General features: G+C 36.3%; 1 protein-coding gene across 1 annotated transcript in view; it reads left to right on the top strand.

Annotated features, from left to right (window-relative positions):
* Positions 1-62: 62 nt before the first annotated feature.
* TRPA1 (transient receptor potential cation channel, subfamily A, member 1) overlaps positions 63-18,583 on the top strand; it is a 36,787-nt gene continuing 18,266 nt past the window's right edge. The window contains exons 1-13 of the mRNA XM_010575887.1: positions 63-182; positions 2,601-2,763; positions 4,104-4,279; positions 6,075-6,182; positions 6,613-6,721; positions 7,078-7,223; positions 8,687-8,823; positions 11,086-11,134; positions 14,110-14,209; positions 15,126-15,226; positions 16,521-16,690; positions 16,781-16,945; positions 18,289-18,403. Of these exons, the coding sequence (XP_010574189.1) occupies positions 63-182; positions 2,601-2,763; positions 4,104-4,279; positions 6,075-6,182; positions 6,613-6,721; positions 7,078-7,223; positions 8,687-8,823; positions 11,086-11,134; positions 14,110-14,209; positions 15,126-15,226; positions 16,521-16,690; positions 16,781-16,945; positions 18,289-18,403 (1,659 nt within the window). The remainder of the gene's footprint in view (positions 183-2,600; positions 2,764-4,103; positions 4,280-6,074; positions 6,183-6,612; positions 6,722-7,077; positions 7,224-8,686; positions 8,824-11,085; positions 11,135-14,109; positions 14,210-15,125; positions 15,227-16,520; positions 16,691-16,780; positions 16,946-18,288; positions 18,404-18,583) is intronic.

Below are 18,583 nucleotides of genomic sequence, written 5' to 3' on the forward strand. Positions count from 1 at the left end.
GGCCTCGGCACCGGCGGTCACTCGGTCTCTCGCCTCGCAGGTCTCCGGAGCGGGCGGGCGCCATGAAGCGGTCTCTGCTACGGCTCTGCCAGTCGCGGGAGAAGGCGGCCGTCTCCAGCTCCTACCAGGGCGTCGTCTGCGAGGCGGATGCCGCCTCCGTCGCCTCGCAGGATGTCTTCAAGGTGCGTGCGTGCGGAGGGGCGCGGGGGGGCGGCGGGCCCGAGGGCTGGGGGCGAGTGTGAGGGGACAGCCTCGGGGCAGCCGAGCTGCCCGAGGCACCGAGGCCGGCGTGGGAGTGGGACAAGATGGTGCCCAAGAATGGGGCTCGCGTGAGGGCGTCGGGACAAGGAGGGGTGAAGGCGGAGAGCGAGGCGGGCGAGGGTGAGATGGGGCTCTGGAGGCAGCCGGGCGGGCTCGGCGGTGGTTACGTCCCGGAGGCGCTTTCTGCCGGGAGGGTCGTCAGCGGAGCCGTGAGGGAAGAGCCGTGAGGAGCGGGAGACAGGCTGGGAGCCGCCCTGGCCGAGGGGGATGAAGGCGCGGAAGGAAGGCCGTGCTGTTGTGTGGCCAAGTCTGGACCGGGGCGAGCAGGAAGGCGGGAGGAGGGCGGGCGAAGGAGGATGAGGGGTGGGTGGTGGGGGGCACACCGCTGCCGTGGGGCTCACATCCCCCTTGGGCATGGCTCCCCAGAAAGAGTCCCTCTCTGAGAGGGAGGTCCAGAGGTCGCGATGGGAATGAGTAAGCCATCGAGAAAAAATGTCACGAAAGGAAAGGTAAGAAGCACTGGAACCGTTACGAAGGGCAAGGGAACCAGCAGCACAACCTACAGATGCAAAATTGCTGCATAAGGAAGGGTATAACCTCTTCCTTTTCCATAGGGAGTAGGACAAGAAGTGATGTATTTATGTTGCAGCTAGGGACACCTAGACCAAACGTTAGGGAAGCCTTTTTTAAGGGTAAGCATAATTAAGCAAAGGAAGTGGTTGCTTACCGGACGGATGACTTGGGTAACTTTGAAGATTTTTAAGAGCAGGCTAAACAAATTTGGCAAAGTATGTGGATGGGTTTAAAAAGCTCTTGAGATCATTACCAGACTTGTTTGCTGTGTGCTGGCTGCATCCCTGAGCAACACGTCTTCAGCATAACACGGCTTGTCACTCCGGTGGGTGATCTGCCACTACAGAGCTGTTCAGACAAAGTGCAAAGGAGCTGCTGTTTGTTTAAAATAGCTTGCTTTGCTACTTTTGAGCCAACTGAAATACTGAGAACACCTAACTGATATCTTCCTTTCCTGTTTTGTTAATGAAACACTGAGGTATTGGCTGAAAAATCTTATTTTTGTTGGTAGGAATTTTCCTCATGCCACATTTCGGCCATATTTTGTCTCACATTGACAAAAAATTCCAATGTAAAGAGTGGCAAAATGTGGTCTAGATCAATAGAAAGATTTGGAATTCATTACAATTAAAATTAAGTTAGAATATAAGTAATAGAAGGTACTGGGCTTTATAATAAGGTTTTCTTACATAGCTTTTTGATGTGTATAAAATGTATAGATATTTATGTATGTAATTGACCTCTTATTTTTATGACAGGTGAGTCATCTTAAATACCCTTTCCACAACGATGTCCCCTGTTTTCTGTTAGCTTTTTCTAATTGCATTTTTGAAACGGAGGCTACATCTGTATTTGGCCTCAGTCTTCTAAGTCTTTAAACGCATTTGTAACATCATTCACATAAGTAATGTCACTGAGATCAATGGGACTATTAAGCTGAAAGAAGTTAAACACATGCTTAAACATATGAATGGGCTGCCCCATAATGTATACTTGCTTAATGACAGCAAAAACTGTTGAGTCTTTGTGGCTCAGGGGATCCTGGAGAGCAAACTTTTCCTTTTCTTCTGCAGCTGAGGAGGGAACAATGATTTTTAGGGGATTTCCTTTTCTTTACCCTTTGCTTGCTTACACATCTTTGGGAAGGTTTGCATTAGTTTTGATATGCATTCTCTTCCCCGCCCTCCCCCCGCCCCTCAATTTTGTTGAATTGTTTTTCTTTTTTATTCTCTCTTTTAAATAACTTGTTTTTAAATTCCTGCCGTTCTACTGCGATTGGTTGCTCTGACATAAAGAACATCACAGAAAACCGACAGCTAAACTTTAAAGCCCAGGATATAATATCAGTCTCTGTAGAAAGGTGTAGAAAATTAATTTATCAAGATTATTAATTTTTCCTCTCTTGAATTCATTTGATGTGGCCACAGCTGGAGAGAATATAAAACAGTAAGTGCTGAATTTGCTTGATTGAGATTTTCTGTGGTGGAGGGAATATCTTGAACTCACTACAGAAGACAAAATAATGTATTCAAGGTAATTTCCATTTTTGTTAATTTTTGCACTGTTTCTCAACTGGATCTGATCTTGCAATCAATCTAATCAATCTGAGTTTCAGTGTTGACTCAGTCTGATCAGGATTTGTATACGTCTGTATGAAACTAAAGAGCTGGGAGAGAATTATCGAGTGGTAACATGCCCACAGTAACACATTATAACATTGCTAACATTGCCTATTAGGAAAATGAGAATATTTGTGTCCAAAATAGGTGATTTCAGATGGAAGTGCCTGTAGGCTACGGAGCTTCATTAAGAAGAATCGTTCTGGGCTTACGAAAGTGGATGAATTAAATGCCACTCCACTGCATCATGCTGCAGAAGGAGGTCAAATAGAATTAATGCAGTTGATCATAGACGATTCTTCCTGTGAAGGTAACACACATTTTATGAACTATTTTATTTAACAGAATAAAAAAGTTCAATAATCAAAGTGTTTGTTACCCAGCTGAAACAGAACTGGTATGTGTTATCTACATTTATAGATTTAAATATAGTTCAAACCGTCTGACACAGTTTGCAGCTTCTCAGGTGTGGTTTGGATCGCCCTGGTTATGTTAGGGCTGTTTTATCTCTAATGCAGTGATTCAGTATATCTTATTTTGTTTGGGACTCAGATTTACAGTCTTCAAATATGGAAAAGAAAACTGCAGTGAAGTACATTAGGCCTGACTCTTTATCTTCCTTGTATACATTATGTAACTTCCGTTACATTTAAAATACTGGAAATGTAAAAGATAATTCATTTGGTTTCTCATACTTGTCATTCAAGCTGTCGTCACAACTTGTTTACTTAATAGTGAGGAAGAATAAACATTTGATGAGGTAGGCCATCTGAAGAAATTTAGGGAAGAAGTAATAAGAAGGAGAACATGGGGCCTTGAATGATTGAGAAACACTCTGTGTAAAAGATATTGTTTAGTAGTTATTAATAAGCATTGTGAAACTATGTACAACTCCACTCATAGACTGTGGGCTACTGAGCAAACATACAATGGTCCTAAAAAGCTCATTTTTTCACATAATGATGGCCAATCTACTTTTAGGTTATTCTCTCTGAAAAATATTCTTTTTCTTTTCAATATATAATTTTGGCTTAATTTTTAAAGATATTTGTTTAAGTTTAGTTCCAATTTTGAAGCTCAAGGTACATGTGTAGAACAGACCAGTTTTATAACTGGTGTGAATTGATTTACCTCTGTGTTCTTAAGTGAATCAGAATAGATATGGTCTTTAATCTTTTAATTTGCAAGCACTTATTTTAGTTATTCACATTCACTTGTTCTGTGCAGCCTCTAAAGCAATAACTGCAAAGTCAAAGAAGGTAGGAAAGTGAAAAGTCAAGGAAAGAGGGAAGTAAGGTAACTCTTGGGGGGAGAAAAAAGGTGTATAACAATGGGAAATAGACAGGTGTTTCACCTCTCCCATCTCTCCACTATTATAATTTCAAAAAATCCCATAGGAAGCTTTATTGCTATTTACTAACCTTATCAAGCTTTCTCTCTGCTATTTTAGTATATTAATATCTTTAATAGAACATTTTCTCTAACTAATACAGTGTATTCAGCACAATAATTAATCAATTTTTCTCTTTAAAGAAATGCAGTTGCACAGACCTAAAGCTCCATTGAAGATGCTTTTTTTTTTTCCCAGTGGGATCAGAACATTTGATGGGTTTGCTTTGGTTTTGTTTTGTTTTCTCTCCTTTGACCTAGTATTAAATGTGATGGATTCTTCGGGAAATACCCCGCTGCACTGGGCCACAAAGAAAAACCAGGTTGAAAGTGTTAGCTTGCTTCTCAGCAGAGGAGCCAATCCAAACATTCTCAATTCCAATATGATGGCACCTTTGCATATGGCCGTGCAGTCCCTGCATAATGAAATTGTTAAGGTAAGTCTAAAGTCCACATAAACGTACAGACTTGACAAGTAGCTCAGCAGCAGCTGCGTGCAGAGCACCAAGGCCTTTTTTATATATGCTGTATCTCCTCATATGCTTTGTTTAGCGAGCTGGATGTGTAACATATGATGCTTATAAAAATGTCTGTGTCTTCTTAGCACAGCAAGTAAAAACTAACTTACTGATTTATATAAATACTGATATTTGTGCCATGATAATAGTCGTTATGTTTCATGAAGAATTCTTTTACATTTTCCAAACATAAGGACTTTTCTTTAAAAAGGTTTTTTTAACACTAAAATTTCCTGTAGGCATGTGTTATTTCAAATGTTTACATTCTAATTAATTTTTTTTTTTACAGTTGTATAGGGAGTCATAGAAGTATCAACATTTTCTTGAAACTAGTATACTTTTTTTATGAAAACCAGATTAAAACTAGTCAGAAAACGCAGTTCTTAAAACCCAACATTTTAATAATCATTCAAATAATAGCAGAACTAAAGCTGCAATTAAAAATCACAACAATATATTGTGAAGAAATTACTAGTGTCCATTTTGAACTTTATAAAATAGTAACAGCATTGAGATTTTAAGCAGCATCCTTTTTTTTCATCATTTGTCGAAGTGCAATGAGAATGTTTTTACTCCATATGTGGCATTTGGATAGGATTTTAGAATTTGTAAAGTTCTTGAATTTACTAGGTGAATACAACCTTAACGCCACATCACCTGCTTTTACCTTTAAAGTTGTCTCTTTTTCTAGTTCGTTGAACCAAAAGAAAGAAAAACATATTCCTGTATTCAAGACTTAAAATCCTTTAGAGATTTTCAGTGCTAAAATATTTCACTGTTCTCACATCTTTTACCAAATTTGTATTTATTATTAATTAAGAACAATAAAATCTGAAATACAGTGACATTTTTAAAATGGGCTTTGTATCAAGTTTGGATTTGGGTTATTTTACAGCTCTGCTCTCAACTGAATATGTGCTCTCATTTTTTCCCCACTCTGTTGTTTATTCAAGCTAATTCTTCTTTGGTTTCTATTGTTAAATTGCCTGAGAGTGATTAAAATGTGCTAGTTCCTCCAGTACAGAAAAAGTGATTGAGATTACTGAAAGATAATTAAATAAATATGTAGATAGAGTAATAAATATGCAGTGCAGTATGGTCATATCATTTCCAGATCCTTGGCTTCTCAGAAAATGCTGGAAGCAGTCATACAGGTATTTGGTGATACTGATAGGTCAGTGTTAGTTGTTAACATAGGGACTGAAGCAGGAGTTCAGGGCTGGAAGGGTCCCTGTTTTCATCAAGTCCTGTCTCCCTTTATCTTATAGAACTGTCCTATAGATGCCAAATTGAGCAGGATCTACAACATTGCTACTTCCCAGGGAATAGAAAATATTACAAGACATTATAACAAACTTCAGTTGAAAATCCCCACCTGCAATTTGCTACAGAAAAGATTTTCTCCCAGTATTAGGGAAGTTGTTAAATAAAACTTTTAAGATGCTCTGCAGCTATGTGCAGTATTTATCCTAGGTACTCAGGTGTCTGCTGTAAAGAATTTTACTTTGCATTTTCTGTTCTCACCTGCATTTTTCACCTGCATATTTTTACGTTGTCCCGCATTTTATCCCTCCTCTGCCTATGCATTGTGGGCTGCTAGCATGCAAAAAGAACAAGTCGCAAGAGTGCTATGGGTGATAAACAACAAAAGTAATGGAATAGGCCTTTGTTGTGTTTGGCTTATGGTTGACTGAATGTTTTCTTAAACATTTAGATTTTGGTCCAGCATAGCAGTACAGATGTTAATTTGGAAGGTGAAGCAGGGAACACACCTATAATTGTAGCATGTTACAAGGATAATCCTGAAGCACTGACAATCCTGGTAGGTATAATTATCCATCACCTTTTGATGTGATTCTGTTTACTTTGATGCAGTGTTATTCTGTTTCTGTGTTCTGTCTTTGTTCAATGGAGGAAGGTTAATCATGGACCTAGTATTCAAGTTACTTTGCATACGTTACTAAGAAACTAATATCTAAGAGCATACATAAATATGTCTGAGTATATATCTGAGGCAAACTTAAGAAGAAACTTCAGCTGATTTTGAAGGTCATGAGAACACAAAATGAAGCACGTTTATGTATAGATGTATGGATATAACATGCAAAAGATGTTTGTACATAAACTTCACAGTGCATATACAACATAAGAAAAAAAGAGACAGCTACCCAGGAGACTATATCTGTAATAGTATGTTTATTAGTCAGAATTTTCTGTATGTCATTAAGCTATATCCAGGCATTATTTTTCAGATTGAAAACGGAGGGAAAATATGTAAACCAAACAAAACAGGATGTATGCCTATCCATGCAGCTGCATTTTCAGGTGCAAAAACATGTATGGAAATTCTTTTAAAAAAAGGTAAGTACGTTGTTCCCAAGCAATCAGTAGGCTTTATTATTTATAGTAGCGTTACCAATTTACTCCTTTAATTCTCAAAGAACTGTGAAAACAAGCACTTAGAATTGTGACTGAACTTACAAGAAGTTAATGCAATTATTCCTATGGGCAATTTATAACTTTTGTAGGATTGTAGCAGCAGCTTAACTGCTTTCCTAAATGTGTGTCCATCTATTGTTTAATGACAGATGTGAAAGATTCATTTTTTTGAGGGGGAAGGATATTATTCCACAGTTAATATACTTGCTTTGAAAGCCTTTATATCTTCTGTTATCTCATTCTCCCTTTAAAAAATTCCATTTATTTTCATCTCTTAGGTGAAGAATTGGGTCACTCTGCTAAAACCCACATCAATTTTACCAATAATGGAAAGTGCAGTCCACTTCATTTAGCAGTTCAAAGTGGGGACCTCGAGATGATTAAAATGTGCATTGAATTTGGAGCCCAAATTGATCTAAAACAGGTAAAACTTGGGTGGAGCAAAATACAATTTTGATAAAACCTAGGTATCTCCAAATCTCTGAGTGGTATGAAGAAGAGATGAGCAGATAATCATTGCTCATTATCTCTTCCAATGCAAAACCTAGGGAGCAGCAGATGAGAACAAGTCTCTAGTTCAAATCAGGCAAAATGTCAGGTTTCTTTACGCAAATTACATAGGATGTTGTGGGTATGAAAAGTTTTCATGGATACAAAATGCATTTGGGCACATCTATAGAAGAAAAATCAATCCTCAGCTACTCAATACAACAACATCCCCTCTGGCACAGGACATCCTTCAGTCATAAACAGATGGAATCTGGGAGAGCGCTCTGCAGAATGCTACAGCCTTCTTCACAAACTCTTTACTATGCAACTATCATCCCTTCCCAGAAATGGGATCTTCAATCTGACCCTTTCTCATCATTCTTGTTTATCTTCAGCTTTGCCCTGGCCTTTCCAGTATCTTCTTTGTAAGCAAGCACAAATTGTGATACTACTGCTGCTACCATGATACTGTTGGTGTAAGGGCCTGTGCCCAGCTTCATGCTGAATAAACATTTCTGAAAATATCTATCATTAATCAAATTGTTTGCAAGGCTGAAATCAACAACTCATGAGCACAAAGATAAACATGGTTTAACCTTTTTTTTTAATTGGTTTGATTCTCTGAACACACAGCTTTTGAATGAGATAATTTATGCTGCTGATTTTGTGAGGCATAAGACTGTTTTGAGAAAGCCTGTGGCATTGTGGAAAAGCCCATTCCAATGCATTCACTGAAACGTTCCTGATTTAAAAAGGTCAAAACCCTCAGTCATGTATAAAAGCTAGTTTGTCCCATCTAGCTAAATGAAATCCTGTTTTTGCAAATATTGTTCTAATAATTTATTTATTGCTTAATAATTTTATGACTGTCTAGCTTATAGTTTAATAACATATTAGACCAAGTTATTTGCAACCTGCAGAAATTTTTTTTTAAAGAACAACATCTAAGGAAGATTCCATTCAAGGAAGTAAAAAACATTTTAAAATAATCCATTTTCTGTATGATGTAGGCACATTTGTTTCCTTATTCATTTGTACTGGTCTTCCTATGGTTTTCTGTAGTTTTCCTTTGATTCATCTCTTGTATTGAAGGGTGCTGTGTGTATCTGTTTATTAATTCAGTTACAAAAGATTCTTAAAAGTGTAATTATCTCGTATCTTAGGGAGTTGGCATAGAATAATAATAAGCTTTAAAACTATCTCTTTAGTCTTTTTTGGTCTTTAAGCTCTCTTTAGAGTTCCACTATTTATTTAAAGACTAAAGTTTCATTACTTGCATAGAAATTTAGGCATTTAGGAATTACAAATCCTGGGCTAGATCACTAGTGTGTTTAACAGGTTGGAGGTTAGGTTGTTGGGTTTAAATATTTAAATGCTGTTTTATTTGCCCATTTACAGAATGAAAAATGCACAGCACTTCATTTTGCTGCCACTCAAGGAGCAACTGAGATTGTAAAGTTAATGATGTCATCCTATGCTGGTGAGGAATCCATTATTGATGCTGTAGATGGGAATAAGGAAACATTGCTTCACAGGTAGGAGGCTGCTCTGCCAGACTTCACTATAAATTGTGAGTCGTGATATTCTTAGTTATTCTCAGCATCCAGTTGTACTTTATAGAGTATACTTTGGAACACCCTTCCAGAGGGGTTGGAACTCCTCCATGGGATGGAGGATGGTTTTAGTACAACATGAAAGAGTCAGTAATTTGTCAGAATGTTAAAGATTTTGGTGCTGATAACAAAATCAAAACAATTCCAGTTACCTTGGCACCATGTCAAGGAATGGTCACTAACAGTTTGTATTGAAAATTTACTCCAGTGAAGTAGTAGGTGAACAAGTTTATGGAATTGTTAACAGCTTCTAAGGTTGTGGAACAAATGCCGTCATCTAATGGGGTTATGTTCCCCAGAAAATGAATGGAAAATAATTTAAACAGTTTAAAATTTTTTTTTCCCCAAAAGATTATCTTATACCTGATCGGTTACAACTAGATGTTGGTACACTTCCCTATGACTACAAAGTTGCAGATGGCATTTGTGTATGTAATAATCCTGTAGACTTAGTCTTTCACAGTCCATTTGAAACCAGAGCACTAGAGTGTGGAGGAGTTTCCTCAGTCTCCTGTAGCAGAAAGACACTTAGTTAATATGTGCTGGCTACAAACTGTATGGAAGATAGTATGTTTCCTCATCTATACATTTTTGCAAGAAATGTATGTCTCACTGCATTTAAGTGTAATAATTTTACAGTGTTACTTACTCTACAAGGAGTTTTACAATACGAAATAACAGGTAGAAAGTCAGAGGCAGTGGAGGTGATTGTTCGTTGGACACGGTATAAAGTGGAATGATTCAAAGATAATTGAAGAAATTAAAAGGAGAGTGTGTTGTAAAGTTAAGATAAGGTTTGGGTACACTTGGAAATGCTACCATGATAGAACGTGATTGAATACAAAGTGATGACAGAATGCCAAAGAAAATTGTGCAGACACAACTTACTACTTGATAGATAACTGGTTGTCATATCCATGAAAATGACTGTCCTTGGAAGAAGCTTGGGAAAAGAATGACATTCTTTTACTCCTTGTGTCTGTGAAACAGGAAAAAAAATATTATCAAGAATCATCAGAAAGGTAGAAAGTCACCCAAATCTCTCAGAATACAAATAAACTGAATAGGAATATTAACTTGTTGAGAAGTGAAGAAGCAGTGAAACATAGGCAGGACTTGATCCTTTCAGATTCCTACTGTCATGTTTCCATCTAAGTATTTTATAAAATCACTTCTTTTTCTCTTCTGTCACCTTGGAATTTATTTTGAGTGTGTGTGAAGGATTCAGTATTTATGCCTGGCTGGTGGGGTCTACTGTAGAAAATAGAGGCATCTGTACTTGGAACCATGACATGATTTTTAAAATATGTCTTTTGAGTAATGAGTTCTACCTATAGTACACCCAGTGTTATTACCTCTTATAATGCTGAGGGAATTGTTATCTTTGAGATACAGTACAACATTGGAACTGTCCTTCTGTGTTGCTCATTGAGTCAAAATATTTAACAGAGGTATGACTTCTGAAAACATTTCGACTGTGTGTATTAACTGTGCTATACATCCTGCTTTGACCATTTTTCCCTATAATATATAATTCAATGTCTTATTGTAGAATAAAGCCTGAGAATTTTTCATGTGTATAGACAGCTTTAAAATATTTTTAATAAATTAATAAATGTCACCACAATTTATATCAGTATATCTTTTCATATTTTTTCAAGTAGTCTTGCCTGCCACAGTCAGAATACATGTTTAACCATTGCCATTTTAAACCCACCCTAGCATTATTACACAAAATATATAGCAAGTTATTTTTGAAGATCGGATCAATGAAATGGATTTGAGGCTCTAGGTCTGCCTGGAACAAACTGAGTCTGAAGTTTATGGAATCCTCTATTGACCTTGTGTGGTACAGAAAGAGATCTGACATATGAAATGATTGGTTCTGTTAAAAATCAGTAGTAAAATGCCTGTTGACCTACCAATGAAGTCTTTGTTTCCCACAGTGGGTTTTCAATGTATTAATTGAACTGAACTTAGTTTAAAAACAAAACTCCATGACAAAAATCAAAACAATTTATTAAAATGAATTATGTAATAAAGGTATCTCTTTGTCTCTTCATTGAAAAATGTATTTATTTGAAAATATTAGAAAATGCAGCAAATGGAGAAAAATGCTACCCTTTGGCTTGAAACTTCATTGTCCTTTCTAATGTTACTGTATTTTTGCATTTTTCCCCACAGGACAGCGTTGTTTGATCATTATGAACTGGCAGAGTATTTGATTTCAATGGTAAATATTTAATCAAGCAACATGTTTATAGAGATTATTGCTATCTATTACTACAGGTCTGCATAGAGAAATTCATAAAGGAGAATGTGTTCTCAGGTATAGGTCACTTAGATACATATGTTTTTCATAATGCATAATTGACAGTTACAGTACAATGGTAGTTATGACTCTGTAATAGCATCCCACACTTACAGAGGATGAAAACTTGCATTTTTATTTCCATTTTACTTACTCAGAAAGGTTTTATAATCATCTTTTACCAAATATTACAAACTGGTTTAGTCGTTCTCACTTTTAGCATATGAAATATGAAACAAATACTAAACATGCATTGAATTCAATGTGATTTTTCCAGAAGAAATCCTTTCTTTAAGGTATGTACGTATGATTATTCTGGGATCACATAGCCATATATTGAAGTTTGTGCATGATCTAGAAATATTTTTTAAGCTGTGTAGTTTGGTTCTATTTCTTCACTGAATACTTATGAGGGAGAAAGAGAAGAAATGTAACCAGGGATGCTACTGGCTATGCTCCAAGTGTCCATTCATACCAGTTAAACTAAGGCTCATATAATCTTTATATGCCCTACTCTGCTGAGGAAATTTTTGGAAGTCATCAGATTTCTTTTTCATTTTATGTACATTTAGATTTTTTTACTTAATTTCATGACAATTATATTAACAAAAACTCTCTTCTACATATAGTTTTGCTTATCTTAGAAACTCTGTTATAGGGATTGAATTTAGTCAGAACTAGATGTTGTGCTTATTTTTAATTCAAAAGTGATATGGTGAGGTTTGACTGCTTAAACTTGTCTGACAAAACAACCTCTCTACAGAAGTTATTACCTGAAAAATACAGGCACAGGTTTTTGCATGTGGAGGCTTGTGTGATCAAAGTATTAGAGGGAATATCTTTAACACTGCATTTGCTAAGAACAAACTTTTATTCCTTGAGTGCCATTTTGACTATTTTGGCCTCTTCCATAGAATCTATGCTGAGGCGTATTTTGGCTTTCCATATAAAGTATGTCAGTTTTGAAGCTTTAGGACTGTTTTCATTCGCCCTGTCTGGGAATGGATCAAAATATGCCAGTTAGGGTTAGTGGGACGTGGCACATACAGAAAGTTCTCATGATTTAGCTAGTAACTTAGCAATTTCACTGCATCTTTTAGTGGGTTTTTTTTCTTGTATATTGGACAATTTAGCATTGAGGTGTCTGGTGCTTCCTGAGTTTACTTCATTAATTTCATTGAAACGTGCTTATTCAAAGTAAATAAGCAGCAATTTTATACATTTTTTTGCTGCTTTTTTTTGGACTTCCTTTTTCCCCTTTTGCTTCCTTTGTCTTCACTAAAAGAAAAATGAAAGATTAAATCGGTATAAATACTCATTGATATTTACAAAATTTGCATAGTATTTATTTTTATATTAATATCTGCTTATTTCATATATATTAATGTATAAATGCAAAAGTAAAAGGAGTTCAGAAACTAAATTTACAAACTATTAATTCAGCTATATCGTAAATGTGGTAATATATGAGTTACTCCTTATTGTGATAAATAATGGTGTAATGCTGCTGAATTCATTTTGCTGAAGGCTGAACAATGATGTTATCTGGAGGGAAGGTGATTAAAGATTGCGTTATTAACTGGAAATTGCTGCCCTGTATTCACTGAAATGATTGAGACTCTTGGATAAAAAAGGTCTTTGTTTCTTTGATGGATAAGAACATTTTTAAGAGGTTGCCTGACCTTGTAGAAAGGTAACTGGGGAAAGGGTCCTGCATGTGTTGCTCTCAAACATTTCATCAACATACATTGGAAGCTTCCTGTTCTCTGTGGTAAAGTAATCATTGTACATTTATTAAATGTTTCTTATTAACTACATTACAGGTTTTACTATCCTAGAAAGTAAATATTGCTCATGATTATGATTAATTCTCTCTCAAATTAGTGGACCCAAAGATGATTCAAGTTAATGGAAAAACTCCCATTGATTTTTTTTCAGTGATCTTTGGATATTATCTGAAATAAAACAGATTTTTTTGTGTACTTTGATCAACTCGTCTAGTTTGACTTGTGAGTCAATATCTAGAAAAATTATATCTAAAACATCATAAAATATACATACGTGTCATTGGTTCATTTACTTGTATCCTCATACTCCCTTGTTGGCGGGACTTTTTATGTAGATATGTTTATGCTCATAGTATTTTGCTGATATGAACATAGTGATACTGTGACCATAGTGACCATACTGTCCTGGCAATATGCATCTTGTGCAAAAATAGACAAAACAGTAAAACCGGGCTTTTGCCAGAATATCTCATTCCAGTCCTTGTGCTTCCCCTAAGGAGAGAGGTCATATCAAAAACCTTGAATTTGGAGAATAAAAATGTGTCTGCTGTTGATAACAGCTACTTTGGAGTCAAAATTAACTTGGCACATATAGCTTATGATGGAGCATAGAAAATGAAGAGAGATCAAGATGTACAGATCAAGCTATACTAATCTCTGGATGCATTACTTCTTGAGCAGTATTCACATAGTGTAGAGGTTCAGAAGGGTTTTGCTCTAGTAATTGTTTGGTAAGTAAGACCACATCATTCAAAAGGGCTGCAATTTTTGTATTCTTCCAGAGCTTCAATCCCAGTATTTTCAAGTTAGAATTATGTATTTTGAGTATTTAAATGCATGGAAAGGTACCCTCACAAAAGATCATACCTAGAAGTAGGCCACTATTATTTAGGCATCTAAATTTATGTGTGTAGTTGACTGGGCTGTGGCTGATAGTTTGAAAACATAGTAGTTTTATAGAGAGATGTAATGTGTTTATTGAATTTACTTATCTGGAGCATCTGGAGTTATTAAGAATGCCTGTAATTCTGCTATGCTTATAAAGGGCAGTACCATTTTAAAATTTATTTTATTCGTTATTCATGATAAACTTGAAATTCTTTATTGCAGGGGGCTAATATTGATAGTGTTGACATAGAAGGTCGATCCCCGCTTCTGTTGGCCACTTCCTGTGCATCATGGAAAATTGTGAATTTACTGCTCTCAAAAGGTAAAAAGGAATATACACATATGATACACTTCCTTTGAGCAGAGTTCATACATGTTAACACATACTCTGCATCTAACTTTCCTCTGAATTTCAATTCCGTGCTTCAGCATACAGTCCAGGAGCAGCTGAGTGAACGGCTGCACAGTGCTGGTATCCTGTAAGATGAAGAAAGAATTAGCGTGATGATTTCACCCTTTTTAATACAGAGTGAACAGGCTGTAGAAAAATGTGTATGCCATGTGTCATGCTTCTCAAGGTAGAGGTCACACTGGCACTCCATCCCTGCATTCCTTAGCAGTTTTCAAAGTGAGCAGAACTGTGGAATAAATACACCACTTACACAGAGTCATGTTTTGTACCAGCAATCAATCTTTAAATGTTAAAGCCCATATTTCAAGCATTACCTGTGATTTTATATGATCACAGTCACCTTCAAAATGTTTGAGCTATATATTTCAATTGCTACACTTTTGGTGCAAGCTAATTGTTGTTACTATATTTCTTTTTGTTAATAGTAATATAACTGATTCTGTTAATAAGCCCTGTAATAAGTTTTGAAGCTGTATCAAGATTACAACTTTAAACAATTAGAAGAGGTGTTCATCTGCATCTTTAAATTACCTCTTTATTTGTGGGTGCTCAATGCCTCTGGATATAAGGGCCCCACATAAATCTTAGTGCTGCAATGAAATACAAAAGGCATACATACATGAGATAACGATGAAATCTAAGTGTCAGTAGGGGTTTTTCTGTAAATAAAATTGTATGTTATAATATTGACTTGAAATAATATTTGTTATTTTATAGATTTATAAACACATTTGTTCAATATTTGTTCCTTTGTCTTAAACATCATAATTAGTGCCAGGGGCCAGCAGTTTTGAAGTTGCTGGTATTTATTTCCATATTTATCTAGGAGCAAATGTATCATTAAAAGATCATCTTGGTCGGAATTTCTTGCATTTGACGGTATTGCAGCCTGGAGGATTACAGCATCTGAATGAGAAATTTCTGCAGGTACAGTAAGCATCAATTTATATCTTTCTCTTACCCTTACTAGAACATGTAAAGAAAAAAGCAACTACCATTTTATTTTGGAATGTTTGTAAAAGTTTGTGGTACCTGTTAGGTTGCCCAGTGTCACAGAAAATAGTTTGAAGAGGTACATATCTCATGCAAACATTTCAAAGCCAATAATACAGTTTTCTTATTGCCAGGCAAAGGAATAACATAATCCCATAAATTATTTTGCTGTTGGGGGATTGAATAGCTCAAGAGGTAGGCAATAAAATATAGAACTTTTCACTTCTACTTTCCCAGCTTGCATGCAGTAAAGCTAGGGGATGTGCTCTTATTCAGTCAAATTCTAGGACTTAAATAGCTTACAGCATATTCTGCAGGAGCTTCTGTGGACTGGACTGTAATGAAGTCTTGGATTTTGTCTTAAAAAGGATTTCAAACATGGATTTGTATTTGGCTATGCTGAGGTAAAGCACTTGTATTGCTAGAGCCCAAGCTTGCTTGAAAGAGTTAAATTTGCTAGCCTCCAGAGCTCCAGAAACAACTTTTTAAATGTGAATCAAGTATAACTGATCTTAAAACATCTGCTGAAGTCTGTAAACAACTTTGATTAGTAATGCAGAATGGATTTAACCTCCCTTTTCAGCAGATGTAGAGAATCAGTTTTAAACCAGGGTGATAACTCTCAGTTGTCTGCATGGACTTTCTAATAATTGATCATACTAATAATTCAGACAAAAGGTGGAGCAGACCCGGAGAGGAGATTTCTAGTCGCTTTAAGAAAGGCTACACATAGGATAGTGTTAGACAAGGTATGGAGCTAAAACAGGAAAATGAAGATGAGAAAGAGAAATGTGAGAAATAAAATTACACTGTAAACCAGTGAACTGATGGTTCTTGACAGCCAGAGGTTTTGCTACTGAATACAGAGTATAAACTTCCCTTACATTCTGTAGAAGCCTTCTGCTGACAGCAATGAGTATTATGGTTGAATGGCAGCAAAGAAGAATCTCCTGTATATTTGTACTGTGGATGGATTGCAGTAAGGGTGCAGACTGGCAAACTGCTGTGTTCTTCAAAGAGTAGTTCTTTGAAAAAATGGTGACCCACAAATCAGCAGACATTAAATGCTTATTGTTGCTGAATTTACTTTTCCTAAAGTTTGTTTCTTATTTTTAGATACTGCTTTAAAGTATTATTTAATGCTATTGTTACAAGCTATTAGAAGCTGTGGAGCATTGGTGATGTAAATATAATTCTGTGCTTTGGGGTTTTTTTTGGGGGGTAACAGATGGAACATATTAAAAATCTTGTAGTGGATGAAGATAATGAAGGATGCACGCCATTGCATTATGCATGCAGACAAGGTGTGGCCCTCTCTGTAAATAATTTACTCAGCCTCAACGTTTCCATCTACTCTAAGAGCAGGGACAAGAAGTCACCATTACACTTTGCTGCCAGGTTAGTAGTGCAGTCTAGGCAATGGAATCAATGCCATTTTTTCCATTTGTATTTTTTTTTTACATTAATTTCTATGTTTATCTTTCAAAGCTATGGGCGCATCAATACATGTCAACGACTTATAAGAGATATGAAAGACACAAGGCTTTTGAATGAAGGTGATAAGAAGGGAATGACTCCCCTTCATTTGGCAGCCCAGAATGGTCATGAGAAGGTAGTTCAGTTTCTTCTGAAGAGAGGGGCCCTTTTTCTCTGGTAAGTATACAGATTTCCATTCATTAAGGCAAAAAAGAACTATAACCCTACATTTTATGTCCATCTGCTGGGAAGTTAATACAATATAAATATAAATACAATATATGAAAATATTTAATATATTAATATATACAAATATAAATATACAATATAAGAGCATATTTATGAAATATTTGTAAAGCTAAGTTGATAGTGCCTTGCTTCAGCCTGACACAGAATCATAGCTAACTTTAAAGCAAAGCTTCTAGTGCTGGGGAAACTGAGATTTCTCTAAATACAAGTGAGAGAAGAATATTGAATCTTTTGATGGAAAAAATAATGTTTGGGAAATATTATAATTACATCCACTTCACTTACAGGCTTGAGTAGGGGTTCTTAGGATTGGTGGTTCACAGGCAACTTGCCTTGCACTCTTAAGTGCTGATTTCAGGTCAAAGATCCTCAGATCATTGGCAGCCTCACAAAAGCTTCCAGGCTCACACCTGTAAGGCCAGGAGCCAAAGCTACCAAAAGTTGAGAGTCCTGTTTCCAGGGTACAGTCTACAGCTTTAACTTTCAAGTCCTGTGCTTCCAAGTTCACTGCAGCTACACCTTGGAGCTAGAGGCCTAAGCATTCTGAGGAGATCTTTAGCAAACAGGCCTGTCATACATTCATTATTTGTGACTGCAGAGGACCCACTAAATGGACTACTGTCAAACCCTTTATTTCCAGTGTCCTTAGCTGGACTAGTACACCTAGCAATGATAGAGATGATAATATACATATAAGTATATGTATGTATATCTATGTGAACACATGTATGTGTTTATGTATTTAGGCTTAATTTAGAGTTAAATCTGGCATTTTTTAAATAAATGTCCTAGTGGGTTCTATGTGATAAAAGGCTTAATGAGTTTCGTTATACTAAGCTAAAGTAATATTGATAGGCATAGATTTGTATGCTTATCATGTTTTATATATTCACTATGTTTAAATGCAAAATTCTGTAATGTGGCCATGGTCTATGCTACATGTGTTGCCAAGTATTAGTAACAGAATATTGCTAGGATTTCTGTCATTTTCAAGGGACATATAAGAAAATGGGCACAATCCATATATATACAGAAATAGAGAGAGGGAAGAAAAGAGAGAGGGTGACCCAAATACTATTACTGAGTTGAACCTTTTACTTCCAAATGATGCATTGATAATCACATAATAGTTTACAGAAGGCATGGGCATCTCTGCAGTAGTCATGCCAAAGAAAAGAAGTTTGAGTCAAAGGGGGAGGCATTTAAATTTACTTTAAATTTATAAAAAGTTTTCCATTTATAATTATTAATTTTATACTGCTACATGTAAGTGATTATAAAGGCTGGACAGCCCTGCACCATGCTGCCTTCGGAGGATACACTCGCACAATGCAGATCATTTTGGATACTAATGTGAAGTGTACTGACAGAGTGGATGAAGAAGGGGTATGTGTTCACACAGCATTATTTGTTTCTTGTCTGCTGTTAAAGTTTATTGCTTAGATTAATATATGATTGCTGAAATTGTTACCCAATTCTTTTAAGTGGGAGACAAAAAAAATGCAAATAGCCTAATGGAAAACATAAAATACTGAGTATGTTAGACATGTTCCCCTTGTCCCCTTT

This window comes from Haliaeetus leucocephalus, unplaced genomic scaffold (assembly GCF_000737465.1).
Source record: "Haliaeetus leucocephalus isolate CR32 unplaced genomic scaffold, Haliaeetus_leucocephalus-4.0 Scaffold506, whole genome shotgun sequence".
Lineage (NCBI taxonomy): Eukaryota > Metazoa > Chordata > Aves > Accipitriformes > Accipitridae > Haliaeetus > Haliaeetus leucocephalus.